The sequence below is a fragment of the Mesoplodon bidens genome (assembly GCF_964165515.1).
Source record: "Mesoplodon bidens genome assembly, chromosome: 4".
Classification (NCBI taxonomy): domain Eukaryota; kingdom Metazoa; phylum Chordata; class Mammalia; order Artiodactyla; family Ziphiidae; genus Mesoplodon; species Mesoplodon bidens.
The window spans coordinates 174,846,486-174,860,611 of record NC_138160.1 but is presented as its reverse complement, the minus strand read 5'-3'; the positions used below and the strand labels follow the sequence as shown (position 1 = coordinate 174,860,611).

Sequence of the window (14,126 nt, the reverse complement as noted above, 5' to 3'; positions counted from 1 at the left end):
ACCCTCCCCACTGGAGAGGGGTGCAGAACGAGAGGTGGGAAGAGCTTTCAGGAAGGGTGCTGGAGTGCGTTTCTCAGCACTTTACATTTTCTCCCCACAGGTATTATAATTGTGTGTCCTTTCCGGGATGCCTTGCCAGGGGGACTCAGACCCAGGGTCCCTTCAGGATGAAAATGTTCGAAGAATTTCCCATGACCCTGACAACATACAAGGCCTCAGTGGTAAGTGGGAGTGGGTGCACCTGTGCGCCCCAGGTCAGGGCCACTGGGCTCTTTCCAGTGGGAGTCAGAAGTCAGGAAGTCCTGAGGCCAGCAGCAGAAACCAGCTTGAAAATGTCAAGTCCAGGTTGTGCCTCAGGCATGGTGGGGTCTGGGCACCCATGCAGTGCCACCGTGTCTCTGCTGCTTTCACCTGTGCCCTCCTCACTCACAGAGGGGCTCGCCTCCCTAGCACCCCCTTTTTCTCCCAGCAAGGTAGAAACCCCAGTAGGAACCCAGCGGAAAGATGACTCCTTCTAGATGGTTCTCCTGGGATCAGCCTCAGTCAGGACCCCCCTTTGGTGGTCATCAAGCCGCATGGCCAGAGAGGAGGATATTGTGTCCCTAGAGGAGGAGGCTGGGGTGAGGGGCACGGAAACCCACCTGTGTTCTCAGGTGCGGGCAAGCAGAGTACATCTCTTACAGCTCCATGAGGCTGAAGGCACAGACAGCCTCCCAGCCTCCCTCCAGATGGGGTTGGTGAGTGAGCGCAGGCCCAGGGGAGGCTGGGTGCAGAGGCGGCAGTGGGTGCCCTGGATCAGAGCCATGCAGACCCAGGCTCCCATTCCCAGGGCCAGATGAAAACACTGGGAGCCCCCATCTTTGACAAGAGTGCAGTTCCCCTCCACGGAAATCAGAATGAAAACAACGCCAAGTCAGGCTAAAGGTGACCTACGCCCACTAAACCTGGGACGTGTCTAAGCATCATTTTTCTATACTATAAGCTGCCAGATCCTTTTGATACTTTCCCTGTTTCTTCTGGTGCTCCTACTCTGCCTGTGCCTTGAGCATGTGTATAGCCACATTTTATGTCTCCCAGTGGGGTGTTCCACTTTTGCCACCCTCCTGAGTAGTGAGGCATGGCCCCGCCAGGCCTCAGTTTCTCCCTCTGTGGTGGGGGCATGTGACCCTAACCTACAGGCTCTGGTGATGGAATGGATGCCTGTTTCCCGCACACTTCACGCAGGATAAGTGTCAGGTTGACAGCGGGGCAGGTCCTTGGGGCCCACAGCCTTGGCTTGTTTTCTCTGCACAGGATAGCCAGACGGACAGTGGGATGGTGCTGGCCTCCGAGGAATTTGAGCGGCTGGAGAGCAGGCACAGACAAGAAAGTGGGCTCAGGTAGGGCTTCTGGAGCCTCCTCTCCTGGAAGGGGCCAGGGAAGGGAGGCCAGGCTGGCATGTGCCTGTCACTCTCTTACCTGAAACCTTTCATGGCTCCATAGTGCTTTTCTGTGTGTTCAAGGCAGGCCACTCTGGGACTTGAGGCCTTTGTCCACCAGCCTTACCAAAGGCCCCCTCTCCCCCATCACTGTCCTGACCCAGTACGCCTGGTGCTGGTCCCCAAACCTCCCTGCCATTCGACAGATGCTCAGACAATATCTCTTTGTGAAACCAGGAAAGATCCACCATGGCCAATGCATGTAACACCCTTCCCCCAGCCAGGGGAGGCTGCCCAATGCATGTAACACCCTTCCCCCAGCCAGGGGAGGCTGCCCAATGCATGTAACACCCTTCCCCCAGCCAGGGGAGGCTGCCCAATGCATGTAACACCCTTCCCCCAGCCAGGGGAGGCCACAGATCATGTGACCTAGAGCTGGCTGGTGTCCTACTTTTCTAAGAATATGGTTACAGAGAAATCCTCCTGTGTGCTTGCATAGGGGGGTGACCTGCATAAACAATGACCTCCATTTGCCCAAGAAGATAGCCCCCGTCTCTAAAAAAAAAAAAAACCTGAATATTTAAACTTTTAAGGGTATATATAAAGTAGTTAAACGTCTACTTATCCACTTTACTAGTTGACTTGCTCATAGCTGTTTAAATGACAGCACCTACAATATTATATAAAACTGCTCTTTTCTGCTTTCTTCAGATCCTTGTGTTCAGACAGTTCACTTCCACCTTTGACACCTGTGTCTGTCAGGGTCCCCTTTTTGGGTCATCTGACAGTTTTTCAGAGCAAATCTTGGCTTCTGCCTAGGCTGTTTTTCAGTCATAGATGTTGTCTCTGAATATTTTACCCTAGTCCACAGGTGTTAATTTGTATCACATTAGTATAGTGGATGCCATTTTTCGCCTTTCTGATAGGTATAGTTAAGACCTCTACAACTTAGCCAAATATCTGTTATTTTCCCAGAAGCTTACAAAGGGCATGTTTGCAGCACTGTGGACACTGGTGGTTGTGGGGCCATATGCCTAGGGATAATTACTGCATCTGTATCATGCATCTTGGCATTTTTTGTTTTTGTTGACTCCATCAGGTGATTCCCTATTACTAACCTAGGTTTGGAAAATTTATGCTAATTTCTTTGACGGAAAGAGCTTCTGGCTGTTTCTTTACAGAACAGTTTGTTTATCTCCCCAGAAAGTAATTCAGTAAGAGGGTGAGCCAGAGGATGGTAGCTAGTTAAATTCAAATCTCCACAGATCCTCCTAAAAACAACACATGGAACAAGGCCTCTCAGAGCCCATGCCTATGATACAACCAGGGGAGAGACTCCAGCTATGTGTGGGTGTAGAACTCAGCAGCAGAACCAGCAGAGCCATGCCCAAGCCCTGGCAGAAGGAGGGCAGAATGGGGACTGCCCCGTGAGAAGGGAATGTAAAGGTCCTTGGGATGGTGGCCGTGCAGACTGGGGAGATAACGGAGTATGAGCACTAGAACAACTGTCTTGGGAAGGCACTGCTTCTGAAAGGGCAGTGAGCAGGAAGTGAGTGTACACCTCAGGTGCCTGGTGGTGAAGGAAAAAGAAAGTTGCAGAAGATTCTTATGGAAGCAAGATTGTATTAAGAATCCAGAAGACAGATACCCAAGGATCTGTTCATTACAGAAACTGCACCTCATGATAGAGGCAACAAAGTGCACTATTCTCTTCCCAGGTCCCCTTAGAAACACATTGTGATGAGCCACAGAGAGGTGTAGCAGGTGACTTCGCAGGTGCATTCACTTGACATATGGAACATTCTCCAAACAGGTGCAAGGATGGAATGTGCCTTGGAGGCATCTGTCAGGGAGAAGGAGGGAGTTTATCTGCCCAGTTCTTTCCTATCTCCTCTTAACCACTGGTTAGTACTCACCCTATGGGAAGTTAACTCACCCTCACTTCCAGGTGGTTCACCCAGCCCTTTCCATGGCCACTCAGGATGCCAGATCTCATTCCCTGTGGTGTGGCGTTTCATCCAAGTCTGTAGGTGAAAGGAAGATCTGGAAACCCTGGGCTTGTGGTTGGTCAGTATGGATGAATGGCAGCAGCCACTCCCTGCTAAGTGACTGGCTGGTCCCCAGTGGTGATACAGCATGGGACACAAATGGAGCCTTTGGAAAGAGGGATGCAGTTGAAGGAATTCAAGGTGATGTGGATCTGATACGGCACTCCTGAATGAGGAAACCTAGGGAGACACTCACATTCCTGACCCCCCTTCCATAGGGTAATCTCAGCGTGAATAATCATGAACAGAAAAAATAAGCACTATCCATATAAGAATAAAAAAGAAAATTAGAATTAAAAGTTTTCAGTACCTGTAAACACTCCAAAAAAAAAGCATGGAAAAACTGTGATACAACACATCAACATGAATTAAATTTATAATTAAATAAGCAGCTGCACAATGAATCATAAATTCAAAAATTCAGAATAGAAATGGATGAACAGTGTGAAGATATCAAATGGGAGCTGACTAAATTCATGGAAGAAATTGAAATAAAGGACAAATCCTCTCAAAAATGAAGAGCAGAGTGCCCAAGGGACAATTAGATATGATCAGACTTATAGTGGAGGGCACATTTGATAGACATGAAAAGAAGTCAAGAAATTAAAACTGAAATAAGTAAAGAGGTAAAAAAGTGTCAGAAGGAACGTGAAAAATTTAGGAGTTGAGTAGAAAAGATCCAACATATGTACAATTGGTGTCTCTGAGGAAGAAGAATGCCAACATTGAAATAGAACTAATATTTTAAATATGTAATTCAAGATAACTCTTAAATAAAAGGAGACCTGAATCTACATATTGGAAGGGTACCTGGGAAAACTGGTCCAAGAAGAGTAAACTCTGAGGCATATCCTAGTTGAACTATTTGACTTTAGAGATAAACATTCTGGGAATTCAGGTAAAAAGACCAAGTCACTTTGAAAAAGAGAGAGAGAGAGACAGAGATTGGCACCCAGCTTTTCAATAGCACCATGCAAAGCCAAAACAGAAGCAAAAGCAAAGAAACAAATTTTCAAAAATCTCAAAGAAAATGAGTGCTAAGGAGGGAGAATCATAGGGCCATCAGTGAGGCAGGTGGGGACTGGACGCAGTAAGGCCTCCTGGGCCAGGGGGAGAAGCTTGGATTTTATTCTGAGGGTGATGGGAAGCCACTGAAGGGTGTATCAAGAGGAGAAGGACACCGTCTAACTTGAAGGATCTCTGAAGACTGGCCTATAGGGAGGCATGAGTGGGAGAAGAGAGATGTGGTAGGGCAGCCCAGAGCATGCAGTGATGGCAGCTCACTCTAAAGTAGGGGAAGAGCATGGATTGAGGGGCATGGATGCATTTTGGAATAGACAGGACAGGACTTCTGGGTGGGCTGGATATAAGGGATGAGGGAAAGGGAGGAAGAAAGGATGACACCCAGGTGCTTGAGTCATTGAATCAGCGTTGGTGTCATTTACAGAGATGGGCAAGACTGGGAGAAAAGCAGGTTTGGGGGGATGAAGTTGGGCTTTCTCCATTGTCCCACACCCAGGCTTGGGACAAAGAAAGCTCTGGTGTTTGCCAACAGTCACATCGGTTTGTTTTTGTATTTAAGTCAAGTCTGTGTGTGCTTCCATTGGCTTTTCTTATTGCTCCGGTTGTGCCTGGTGATTCCTATAAGACCCAGCATGGTTTCAATCACTTTTCTCTTCTTTTCTTACTGACGTCACCTTCCCTGTCTCAGCAGCTGTAAAGGACCAGGCAGGAATATGGACGTGACCATGGCACACCCTGACCCCCCAGGGAGGCGGCAGAGGCCAGAGCCAGGGGCCCAGGGCCAGGTGTTCTACAACAGCGAGTACGGGGAGCTGGCAGGGCCACCAGAGGAGAGCGACGGCATCCCATCTGCCCAAGTGCCCTTCACAGACAGCAGCTACTAAAGCACCTTTGGGCAAGGCCCACTGGACCCTGGGCTCCAACAGTTGGTGGGGACCGTGCCTTGCCAGCGAGCAGAAGGCTGGAGGCCCAGGCTGGGAACTCATCTCATTCAGTCTGGGGAAGAGCAAAACCCAGGCTCCAGGGCTCTCTTGACCTCCACCACCATGCCTGCCCAGGACCACCCTGCTGACCCCTGGGGCCCTTCTCCCCTTCAGATTCAGATTCCACTTAGCTCAGCATCCACAGGGGCCAGCCCTGGGTCGGGCACTCTCATGGGAAATATCTCTTTGGGTGCCTCCTCTCAGCATGGTGGGTGGTGTGATCCCTGATTTCTGATGAGGAATATGAGGGTCTGAGAATCACATAGTAATCAAGGTTCAGCTGTGGTCTCCCAGCACCCACCCAAAATGCTGCCCCCTCCATGCAGCCTCTCTTCCCGTGGGAATGGCTTTCTTCACTTGCCACTCCAAGGCTCAGGAGAAGATGCATATGGCTCAAAGATGCATTCCAGCTCAAAGCAACAAATGAGAACTTTGTGGGGGGAATGGGGGTGTCCTCTCCTGAGCCTGGCCAAAACAGCTCAGAGTAGCCATCTCCGCAGTGCCGAGCCAGTTACAGCAAGCCTTCTTCTCCTGCGTGTTAAGAAGTACTATTCAACATTGGTTTTTCCCTTAGAACTTCAGAGACTATTTGAGCTGCTGTGAAGAATTTACTTTTTAAAACTTCAGTCTGAAGGGAGCCCAGGGAAGGTTTTTCTGAATCTGGACGATCCTTGCCTCTGACACCCAGTCAAGAGCTATCATAACAGACCCCACTGTGTCCACCTCTTTCCGGAGAAAGTCCCCGGCCTCACCTGCCTACCCCAGAACTGGAAGAATCACCCGATGGTCTAGAGCTGCCCCATCTGACAATCACCTGGTTCTTCCCTCTGGGACCTAGATCTGCCACCCAAGGCACCATCCAAGCTGTGAACATCCTTGTGAGAGGCAAACACTGTGGGTTCCACCGAGGAAGGCTTTGGGCCTGGCCCAGAGGACCCACCAGCATAGCTCTGTACCAGGAGGCAATCAGTGGATGTCCCTGTGGCCCCAGGGAGGCCCTGTCTTCTGCCCTCTGATCTGTACCTGACATCAGTGCCCTGGAGAGTGAGGCAGGCAGGTCAAGCCTCTGCTCTCACGGAACAGCAGAGGACCATCTGGAGGCTGGAGCCATCATGCCCAGGGCACCACCCCCCCCAGCCCAGTTCACACTCCCTAGCTACCCACACCCCTAGCAGGAGAAAGACCCTCGTCCCAGTTAGCACCACAATGTTTGACACCCCACCCCCACCCCATGAGACGCTTGCAGGACAGGCGGCCGTGCAGCGAGCAGGGGCTTGCCCGGCAGGAACCCCCCCCACCCCCACATTGTGTATTGTTCCTTTAAGATATGGTGAATGCAGGTATGACTGTCCCCAGTGGACCTCTCCTTCTGATGTCACCTGCCTGTGAGATTTGGGTCTCAGGTTTACCTGGTGGAAGTCCAGAGGCTGTTTTCCATCAGAGGAGCAACTCATGATTTGCGTGCAGGGGCCCAGTCCTGAGACCCCTCTCACATGTGTACCACCTGTTTGTGTCACTTATTCTCCTGTCACATAACTGCACACACAAAAATGTACTGGGAAGAAAATCTAGCCCCACCCCCCTTGTAGAACATATGCTCTGAAAATATAAAATATTTAACAAAAGATAATAATAAATTTGATGCCAGTCCTGAGTTACGGTGAATGGGTTCTCAGCTAAATCCCAGGTCTCTGTGATCAGCCTTCCTCCTGCTGATCATCGGCCCCACAAGGTCACAGGACTGGCCACGCAAAGGAAAGGGCAGCAGAGGCAGCTCAGCCTCCCTTCTCTGCCCAGTGGGCTGTGGAGTCTCCCAAAGCCACCAGCAGAGGGTGCTGGAAGCACCAGGACGCAGGGTTCCGCTCTGAGCTGGGAAGTGCCCACCCAGCTTGGCTCCGGAGAGAGCTAAGAACGCACTCCCCTAATGTTCACTTTATGAATAAAGTGACAGTGCTTTGTCCCCACCTACTAGAACCAAATGCTGCCTCAGGCCCTAAGCACCGGTGGCCCATGGGCCTGAGAGCACAGCCCAGGCTGGGTCCCTGCCATCAACTCCCCAAGTCTCACCCTCCCCGCCAGAAAGAGCCTATGACCACCTCCATCACAGACCACAGACGGGGACAGGACAAGAGGGGTTCAGCGTGCACCCAGGGTCACCTCCATGACTGAGTGCACTCCTGGACTCCAAGATCAGGGGGTTCTGAGCAAAGACCCTTACTTCAGTCCCCACCCAGAGAGATGAGCTCCAGCCAGGAGAGTGTGGTAGGGCCCTGCCCTGGGATGTTTGTATGCCTTCCCTTCACAAGTGAGTGGCTCGCATAGAGGTGGTTTTAGATTGGAGTGTGACACTTGCCTTCTGGACACAGCCTCAGCAGGCTTCCCAGGAGGGCTGGCCCAGGAGCAGTCCCAGGGACTAAGGAAGGAAATCAGGCCATGTCACATGGACCCAGCTGTCAGCACAGCACAGCGGGCACCTCACCCAAGTGAGCAGACAGAAGCCCAGCAAAGGTCAGGAGCCAGAGGCCACTTTGTGGCCAGGCCCTGTGCCTACCCTGTTCAGGCCTCTCTCACTCCTCGGGCACCTGCTGTGTTGCCTATATCCCGCGGCTGCAACGCCCACTGTCCCGGCCTCATTTTCAACTTTCATGGGCAGAGTCCCTCCCGACAAAGGCAGCTTTTGGCGGCAGTGGGTTTGCTGTTATTTTTACCTCTATAATAATTCTAAATGTGAATACAGAAAAGACCCCCACAGAGTTTGGACATTTTAACTTTACAATATCATTGGTTGAATTTAACCACCTTCCCTTGGCGAATGTCTCAACCTAGGTGTCAGCCATCCGGATGCCTGCCTGTTCACCCAGCCCAAAGTGCACCCACATGTTGTGGGAACCAGTGCCCCCACTGTGCCCAGTTCCAAGTGGGACTGCCCTTCTGGGCTACTCTGGTCCTGCCTGGGCTGGATACTCAGGGCTGCACTGAATGTCCCCACCTGCCCTCACTCCCCAGAGCACCAGAGACTCCAGGTGTGAATAGGAACTCGGCCAGCGAGGGCACCATCCAGGAGCATCTTACCAGGCAACAGTGTATTCCCACCTCAGGGTCCCTCAGCCCCTCCCACATCCCAGGAACCTTCTCTTCTCTCCTCCTCTCAGGCCCCAACCCTTCACAGGGTGCCCACCCACCCCCTTGTCCCACCTCCCCTCCTCCCCAGTCTCACACTCCTATTCGTTTCTACCAGAGAGCCATGAGTTACCTCCTTTAGAAGGAATCAGGCCAAGGGAACACCTGAGTGTCCCTTGATTCTGTCCTAATGTCACCACTGCCCCTTGGCGTCGGGCCCTGCTCTGAGCCACGCATTGTCCTGGGCCCTGGGACATGGCAGAGTCCCTGTCCACAGTTCCCATTGTAAGTAGTGACATGTGGGTGGAGCCCTGCACAGGAGGAAGATTGGTGTGGAAGGCCTTGGGTCAGAAGGAAGGAGGAACCTGGGGGGTGGTGGCTGGAGGTAAAGAGGAGAGGCTGGCAAGAGCCCATCCTATGGGTCCTGGGAGCCCAAAATTAGGAGTTGGTTTCTTGTTTTAAGGTGAAGTTTCGAGAAAGTGGTGATGAGCTCTGACTTACATTTATGCTCTGAGAAACACACCTCTTGAAGGAGCAGAACAGGACCTCCTGGGAGCTGGGTGAGGCCTGGGTGGGGAGAGTCTGGGCTGCACCAGGGTGGGCTGTGAGCGGCAGAGGAGGACAGCTTTGGAAGACGCCGGAAAGGCAGAGCAGTTCTGTTCTTAGTGGGGTCCTTATCCAGGTTAGATATGTGGAAAAATCCCTTTTCCTAAGTGGTCTTCTACAAGAGCCAGTCCTAAGACCTGCTCCACCCACATTGCCTGAGGCCCAGGGTGTTCTCAGTCCAGGAGGAGGGTCCAGGCACCTAAGTGCCAAGGGAAGAGCCCGGAGGATGAGCAGAGGATGGGGACACAGAGCCTGACCCGCACCCAAGGAAGGGTCTTCCTGGCTTCCTCAGTGGGGGAAAGTCCAAATGGAAGAAGAAATAGTTCAAAAGAGAGGAGAGAGCCAGCACTGGAAGCACCCAGGATCTTCTGGATGAGGTGGCAGTGCTGATGTCCTGGGGGAAGACAGAGGGACACCCAGAGTGGGTAGGTCAGGACTCCAGCCCTGTCAAGCTGGGCTACAGAGTCCCTGACCTTGATGTTCACTGTCAGTAGGGGGAACCCAGGAAACAGCTGCCAGCACAGACACTGGCCTCCCCCACCCCCATGGTGGATCCTCCAGGCCACTTGTCCCTAGGAGGCCCGGGTCAACTCTTGAGGCTGGGCACCTCAGCCCAGATAATCAGCTACAGAGAGTGTCCGAGGTGCTGGCCAGTGCCCATGTCATGGGGCCCACCCCACCAGATGTCCACATGCAAGTTCAGAGAGGGAACTGCAGCATCACCAAGAAGGAGGCCTGCCCTGTGGACTCCTGAGCGAGGTCTGGGTGCCATGAGCCACCAGGCAGAGAACCTGGGCCAGGTTGTGCTCTGAAAGCTGTTCACAGCTGAGAGTGGAGAATGTGGCACCCTGAGGCTGGGTGGCCCTGGGCCAGGCACTGCCCCTTAGGGCCTTAGTTTCTCATTTGTGACTTGCCACCTTGATGATTAGATAAAAATTGAAATGCCCCTAGGAGTGACCATACTAAGGAGGAAGCCCTGCCCTCACCAAGTCATGTCCTTCAAAAGCAACATTAAAAGTCAACTGGGAAAGACACTGTCTGCAGTGGTATCCAACCCCGACACCTCCCCTCCATGGACTCACCCACCTACCTATCCCCCAGATACCCACTGCTCCATCCACCCACCCATCCATCCACCCACCCATCCATTCATCTGTGGCTGAATAAACGGGAACTCAACCCACCCACAAATGCCCCTTTCAGGAATCCCAGAGACCTTTTGGGGTTTCAGCCAGGGAGGATGGGGACAGAGTTTTTCTCGGCTAATCAGTGAGGGCTTCAGTGAAGAGAGCAGACAGGGGAGGTGGAAAGCCTGTTTTTAGAAGGATTAGGGTCAACCCGATGTTAAAAGAAGAAAACGTATCCCTTGTATGAGACCAAACTGGGGAGTTCAAGAAGTCAGTGAGCAGCCTCTGAGGATCTGCTGGAGCAACTGGCTGCGGGCACCACTGCAGGGCAAGTGAGTCGTTCCTGTCCTGGACCACAGTGCAGTGGGTGTACCTCTGACTCTTCAGAGCCAGATAGGAAGCTCTTTACTTCCCAGCTGGAGCCATAGGTGGCAAAGTTTGTCATAAGCCACATGTGGGAGGCAGGAGGGATAATGGACGGGCTGAGGGAGGAGCTCAGAGAGGTTGGGGAGAGAGAATTGAGGGCTTTGGAAGGTGGTGGGGCAGCATCTTTGAAGGCCTCGGTCACCCTCCATGGGACACGGGGTCCAGTTAGGCAGGTCAGAATGGCTCCCAGGGTGATATCTCTGGGCTGCTCTGGGCTACTGCCAGAAGTCCATCAGAGCTGGTTTCCATGCAGCAAGACAGCCAGGTGTGGACCACCTGGAAGGAGGCTGCTCCCTCTCTCCAGAATGGAAGGCCTGGCCCCCCTTGGGCACAGATAGGTATCATGGTTCCCTCTATGGCCTGGAGAGATAGGAGTAACAGAAGGGATTGCTATTAAACCCTTGGGTTTTAACCTGTTGAATCAGCTTCAAAGAGTCCTCACTTTGGGATGGCAAGGAGCATTTCTGTCTGTAGGTTGGGCCTTGATCTGGAATCTGGGCTGGGACATCCCCTGGGGTTTGATCCACCAGCTCCCATTCCTCACCTGGCAGGCAGCTGCTCCCAGTCCCAGTGTGTGGAGGCAGCACACGGTGCTGGTCCAATGGGGGACCTTCCAGTCCTGAGGGGCAGTAGAAGGCATGGGAAGAGAGCCAGGTGTGCAGACACACCTGGAACTGGCTTGGGGACCCCTGGCAGGTCACTGACTTTCTCTGAGCTGCCTTTCTTCTGACTCGTAAGGGTGATACCATTCCATTTAAGGAATGACTGCTGGCTACACCTTCAGTCCATGGATTGTAGGGCCCCACTCTAGCCCAGGGTGAAACAGGTGGGCTGGACTTAATTATACAGGACACAACTTGGCCACAGCCACTGCAGTCAGCACAGCCACTTAGAGCAGTGCAATCTGGAGGAATCTCATGGGAGACCCCTGATTCATGCTGATATGGGGAAGAGGAAGGTGGGGAAAGACAGAATCTCCTCGGTTTGAAACTGGGAGGAAACCCTCAGCTGTGTCCACATTTTCCTTACCCGCCTTGTGCTATCGTCCCCACTTACTCCAGAACCAGTCTCCGCTTTGGGGAGCCCTCAGGTCTTGGTTCATGGCACCTCGCCACGGGCCCCTGACAGTGGTTCTGCTTGTCCCCCTCTTCCACTCCAGCCGGTCCTGACCCTGTTGCCTCTGCACCTGGGGCACTAGGCTCCTCATGCTTGTCCATCTAGTGCCCTGGAGGAACCAGGACATTCCTCTGCTTACCACCTCCCAGGGCTCCCCATCCCTCTGCGCAGGAAGTCCTGCTCACCCCTAAGGTCGTCACGCCCTCTGGGGTCTGCCCCACCTGAGCCCTCAGGCCTCCTCTCATGACCCTGCCCACCCCAGTTTCTTTTCTTTACCCACCAACACCAGGCTCTCCCACCCTTAAGCTCGTGCAAGCACGAGCCCTAGTCTGGGAACATTCGTCTGCTCTCTGCTTCATTCTTTAAGGCACAGCCCAGATGTCCCTTCCTCTGGGAAGCCTGCCCTTGCTTGCACAGAGTTCACCTCTCCCTCCACTCTTAAGCCACCTCCTATGTCCTTCTGTCCAGCCACCTCCTTGCTGGACCCCAGCTCTCTGCTTATACAGCTGCCTCTCCCAACCGGCCAGGGCTGCCTGGACGCAGCACAGGCCAGCTGTCAACAAGGGAGGGAGTGGGTGGCCAGGGGTGCTGGTTAGGCTGTAAAGGCGCCCTGGGCACCTCCTATAGGAGACACGCCTTCAGCAGGCCTTCTTGGGGCCCCAGGTCCCGGGGGGCAGTTCATCTTGTGGACTTAAAAAATTATTCACAACCTAAAAGTTGAGAGCTATGCTTCATTCAGCGGAAATGTTTAGGACTTAAGCCCTGGGGGCAGCATCTCACGTAACCCTGAGAAAACTGCTCCGAGGAGGCGAGGGGGGAAACCTGGTTATATAGAAGTTTTGCAACAAAGGGCAGGTGGTCTGACCATCAAAATTTATTGTCAATTAAAGAAAACCAGATATCCCAAGTTGAGGAATTGAGTGCTTTTCTATATATGGGAAGATGCAAGGGTCTGGGCTCACTGAAATCATTCCTTTGATATGTGCCTCAGCTCTCTGGGGCCAGTATCCTGTATTTTCACACCCTGAGTTTCCTCAGCGCTCACAGCAGGGAGTGGCTGCAGTCTGATGGCTGCTAGGCGGCAGGTATTCTTTCCTTCCTGATTTTCCTCGGGGCTCACCAGCTCACATTCCTCCTGGTGGCCGCATTTGCTGATGACTATGACATCTTTTGTTTAATGATATGGCAGGAAATATTCCATTTCTCAATCTCTACTTGTGTTTGCAGCTGCTGCTTTCTTCGTGAACTTCATAGCCAAGCCTGTGGCTCCACCTTCGGCTGCCCTCGCCCCTGCCATGGAGGCCAGGGCTGGGGCTGTGGCCAACCCCTTTCTCAAAGACTTCAACCCTCTGAAGTTCATCCTGGCCAGGCTGGGAAACCCAGTGGAGCATCTCGTGGAGGGCTCCAGAAAGTGTGTGGCTGAGCTGGACCCGGAGGCCATGGGGGCCCTGAAGGCTCTGCTGGTAATGTGGGCACCCTCCTCGTGCCAGCAGCCCCCTCCAGCCATCCTCCAGCAGACTGGAAGTACTTCACTCCTCAAAATCCTACAGGAGGCATCTGGGTCCTATGTCAAGGAAACCTCATTTCCCACTCCCAGGAGAAGCTAGCTGTTCCTGGGCAGGAATCAGGATGATGGTCATATCTGAACGGCAGCGGGGGCTGTGGAGGTCAGGAGGAGTAAGGTACTGGACGTACCTGTCACAGGGATGCCGCCCATGCCTGTCCCAGCACAAAGTATGTGTCATGACCCACCTGGGAACCCTCCCCAGAGTTGCAGCAGTACCCTCCTGCCTGAGGTCCTTCAGGCGTCTGTGGCCTCGCCTCACTCTCCCAGTGGCAGTGGCTGGAGGGGGAGCACACTCAAGCTTGGCTTCTCCTTTTCAGGGTGCCCTGACCGTGCTCTGGCTGAGCTGAGGCTGGACTATCCCAGCCTGGGGACAAGATGCTGCCGCCTACAGGCTGGGGACCTGCTGCCCAGCCCTGAGCATTTGTACCCTTCCCCTATTCTCTCAATAAACATGGATAAGAGCAGCTTTGGGGTTGATGTCTTCTCACCTTTATGCTAATTCCAGTTCCTCTCCCTGCTGTGAGCAATAGTGAAGGAAGCGGGGCCTCAGCCTGGGGCTAAGGCTGGGTTGGTCCCTACACCTCAGGAGGTACACCATGCCCTCAGATTATGTGTGTGTGTGTGTGTGTGTGTGTGTGTGTGTGAGAGAGAGAGAGAGAGAGAGAGAGAGAGAGAATTATAATTGACATGTG

General features: G+C 53.0%; 1 protein-coding gene across 2 annotated transcripts in view; it reads left to right on the top strand.

The window, feature by feature from the left end:
• Positions 1–7,126, top strand: part of FLT4 (fms related receptor tyrosine kinase 4) — a 40,670-nt gene extending 33,544 nt beyond the window's left edge. Inside the window, exons 28-30 of one of the 2 annotated variants that reach the window (XM_081233367.1) lie at positions 101–221; positions 1,294–1,379; positions 5,181–7,126. In XM_081233367.1, the coding sequence (XP_081089493.1) occupies positions 101–221; positions 1,294–1,379; positions 5,181–5,373 (400 nt within the window). In that variant the 3' untranslated portion in view covers positions 5,374–7,126. Of the gene's footprint in view, positions 1–100; positions 222–1,293; positions 1,380–5,177 lie in introns of both variants that reach the window. The other variant, XM_081233368.1, reaches the window with a different exon arrangement.
• The last annotated feature ends 7,000 nt before the right edge of the window (positions 7,127–14,126 follow it).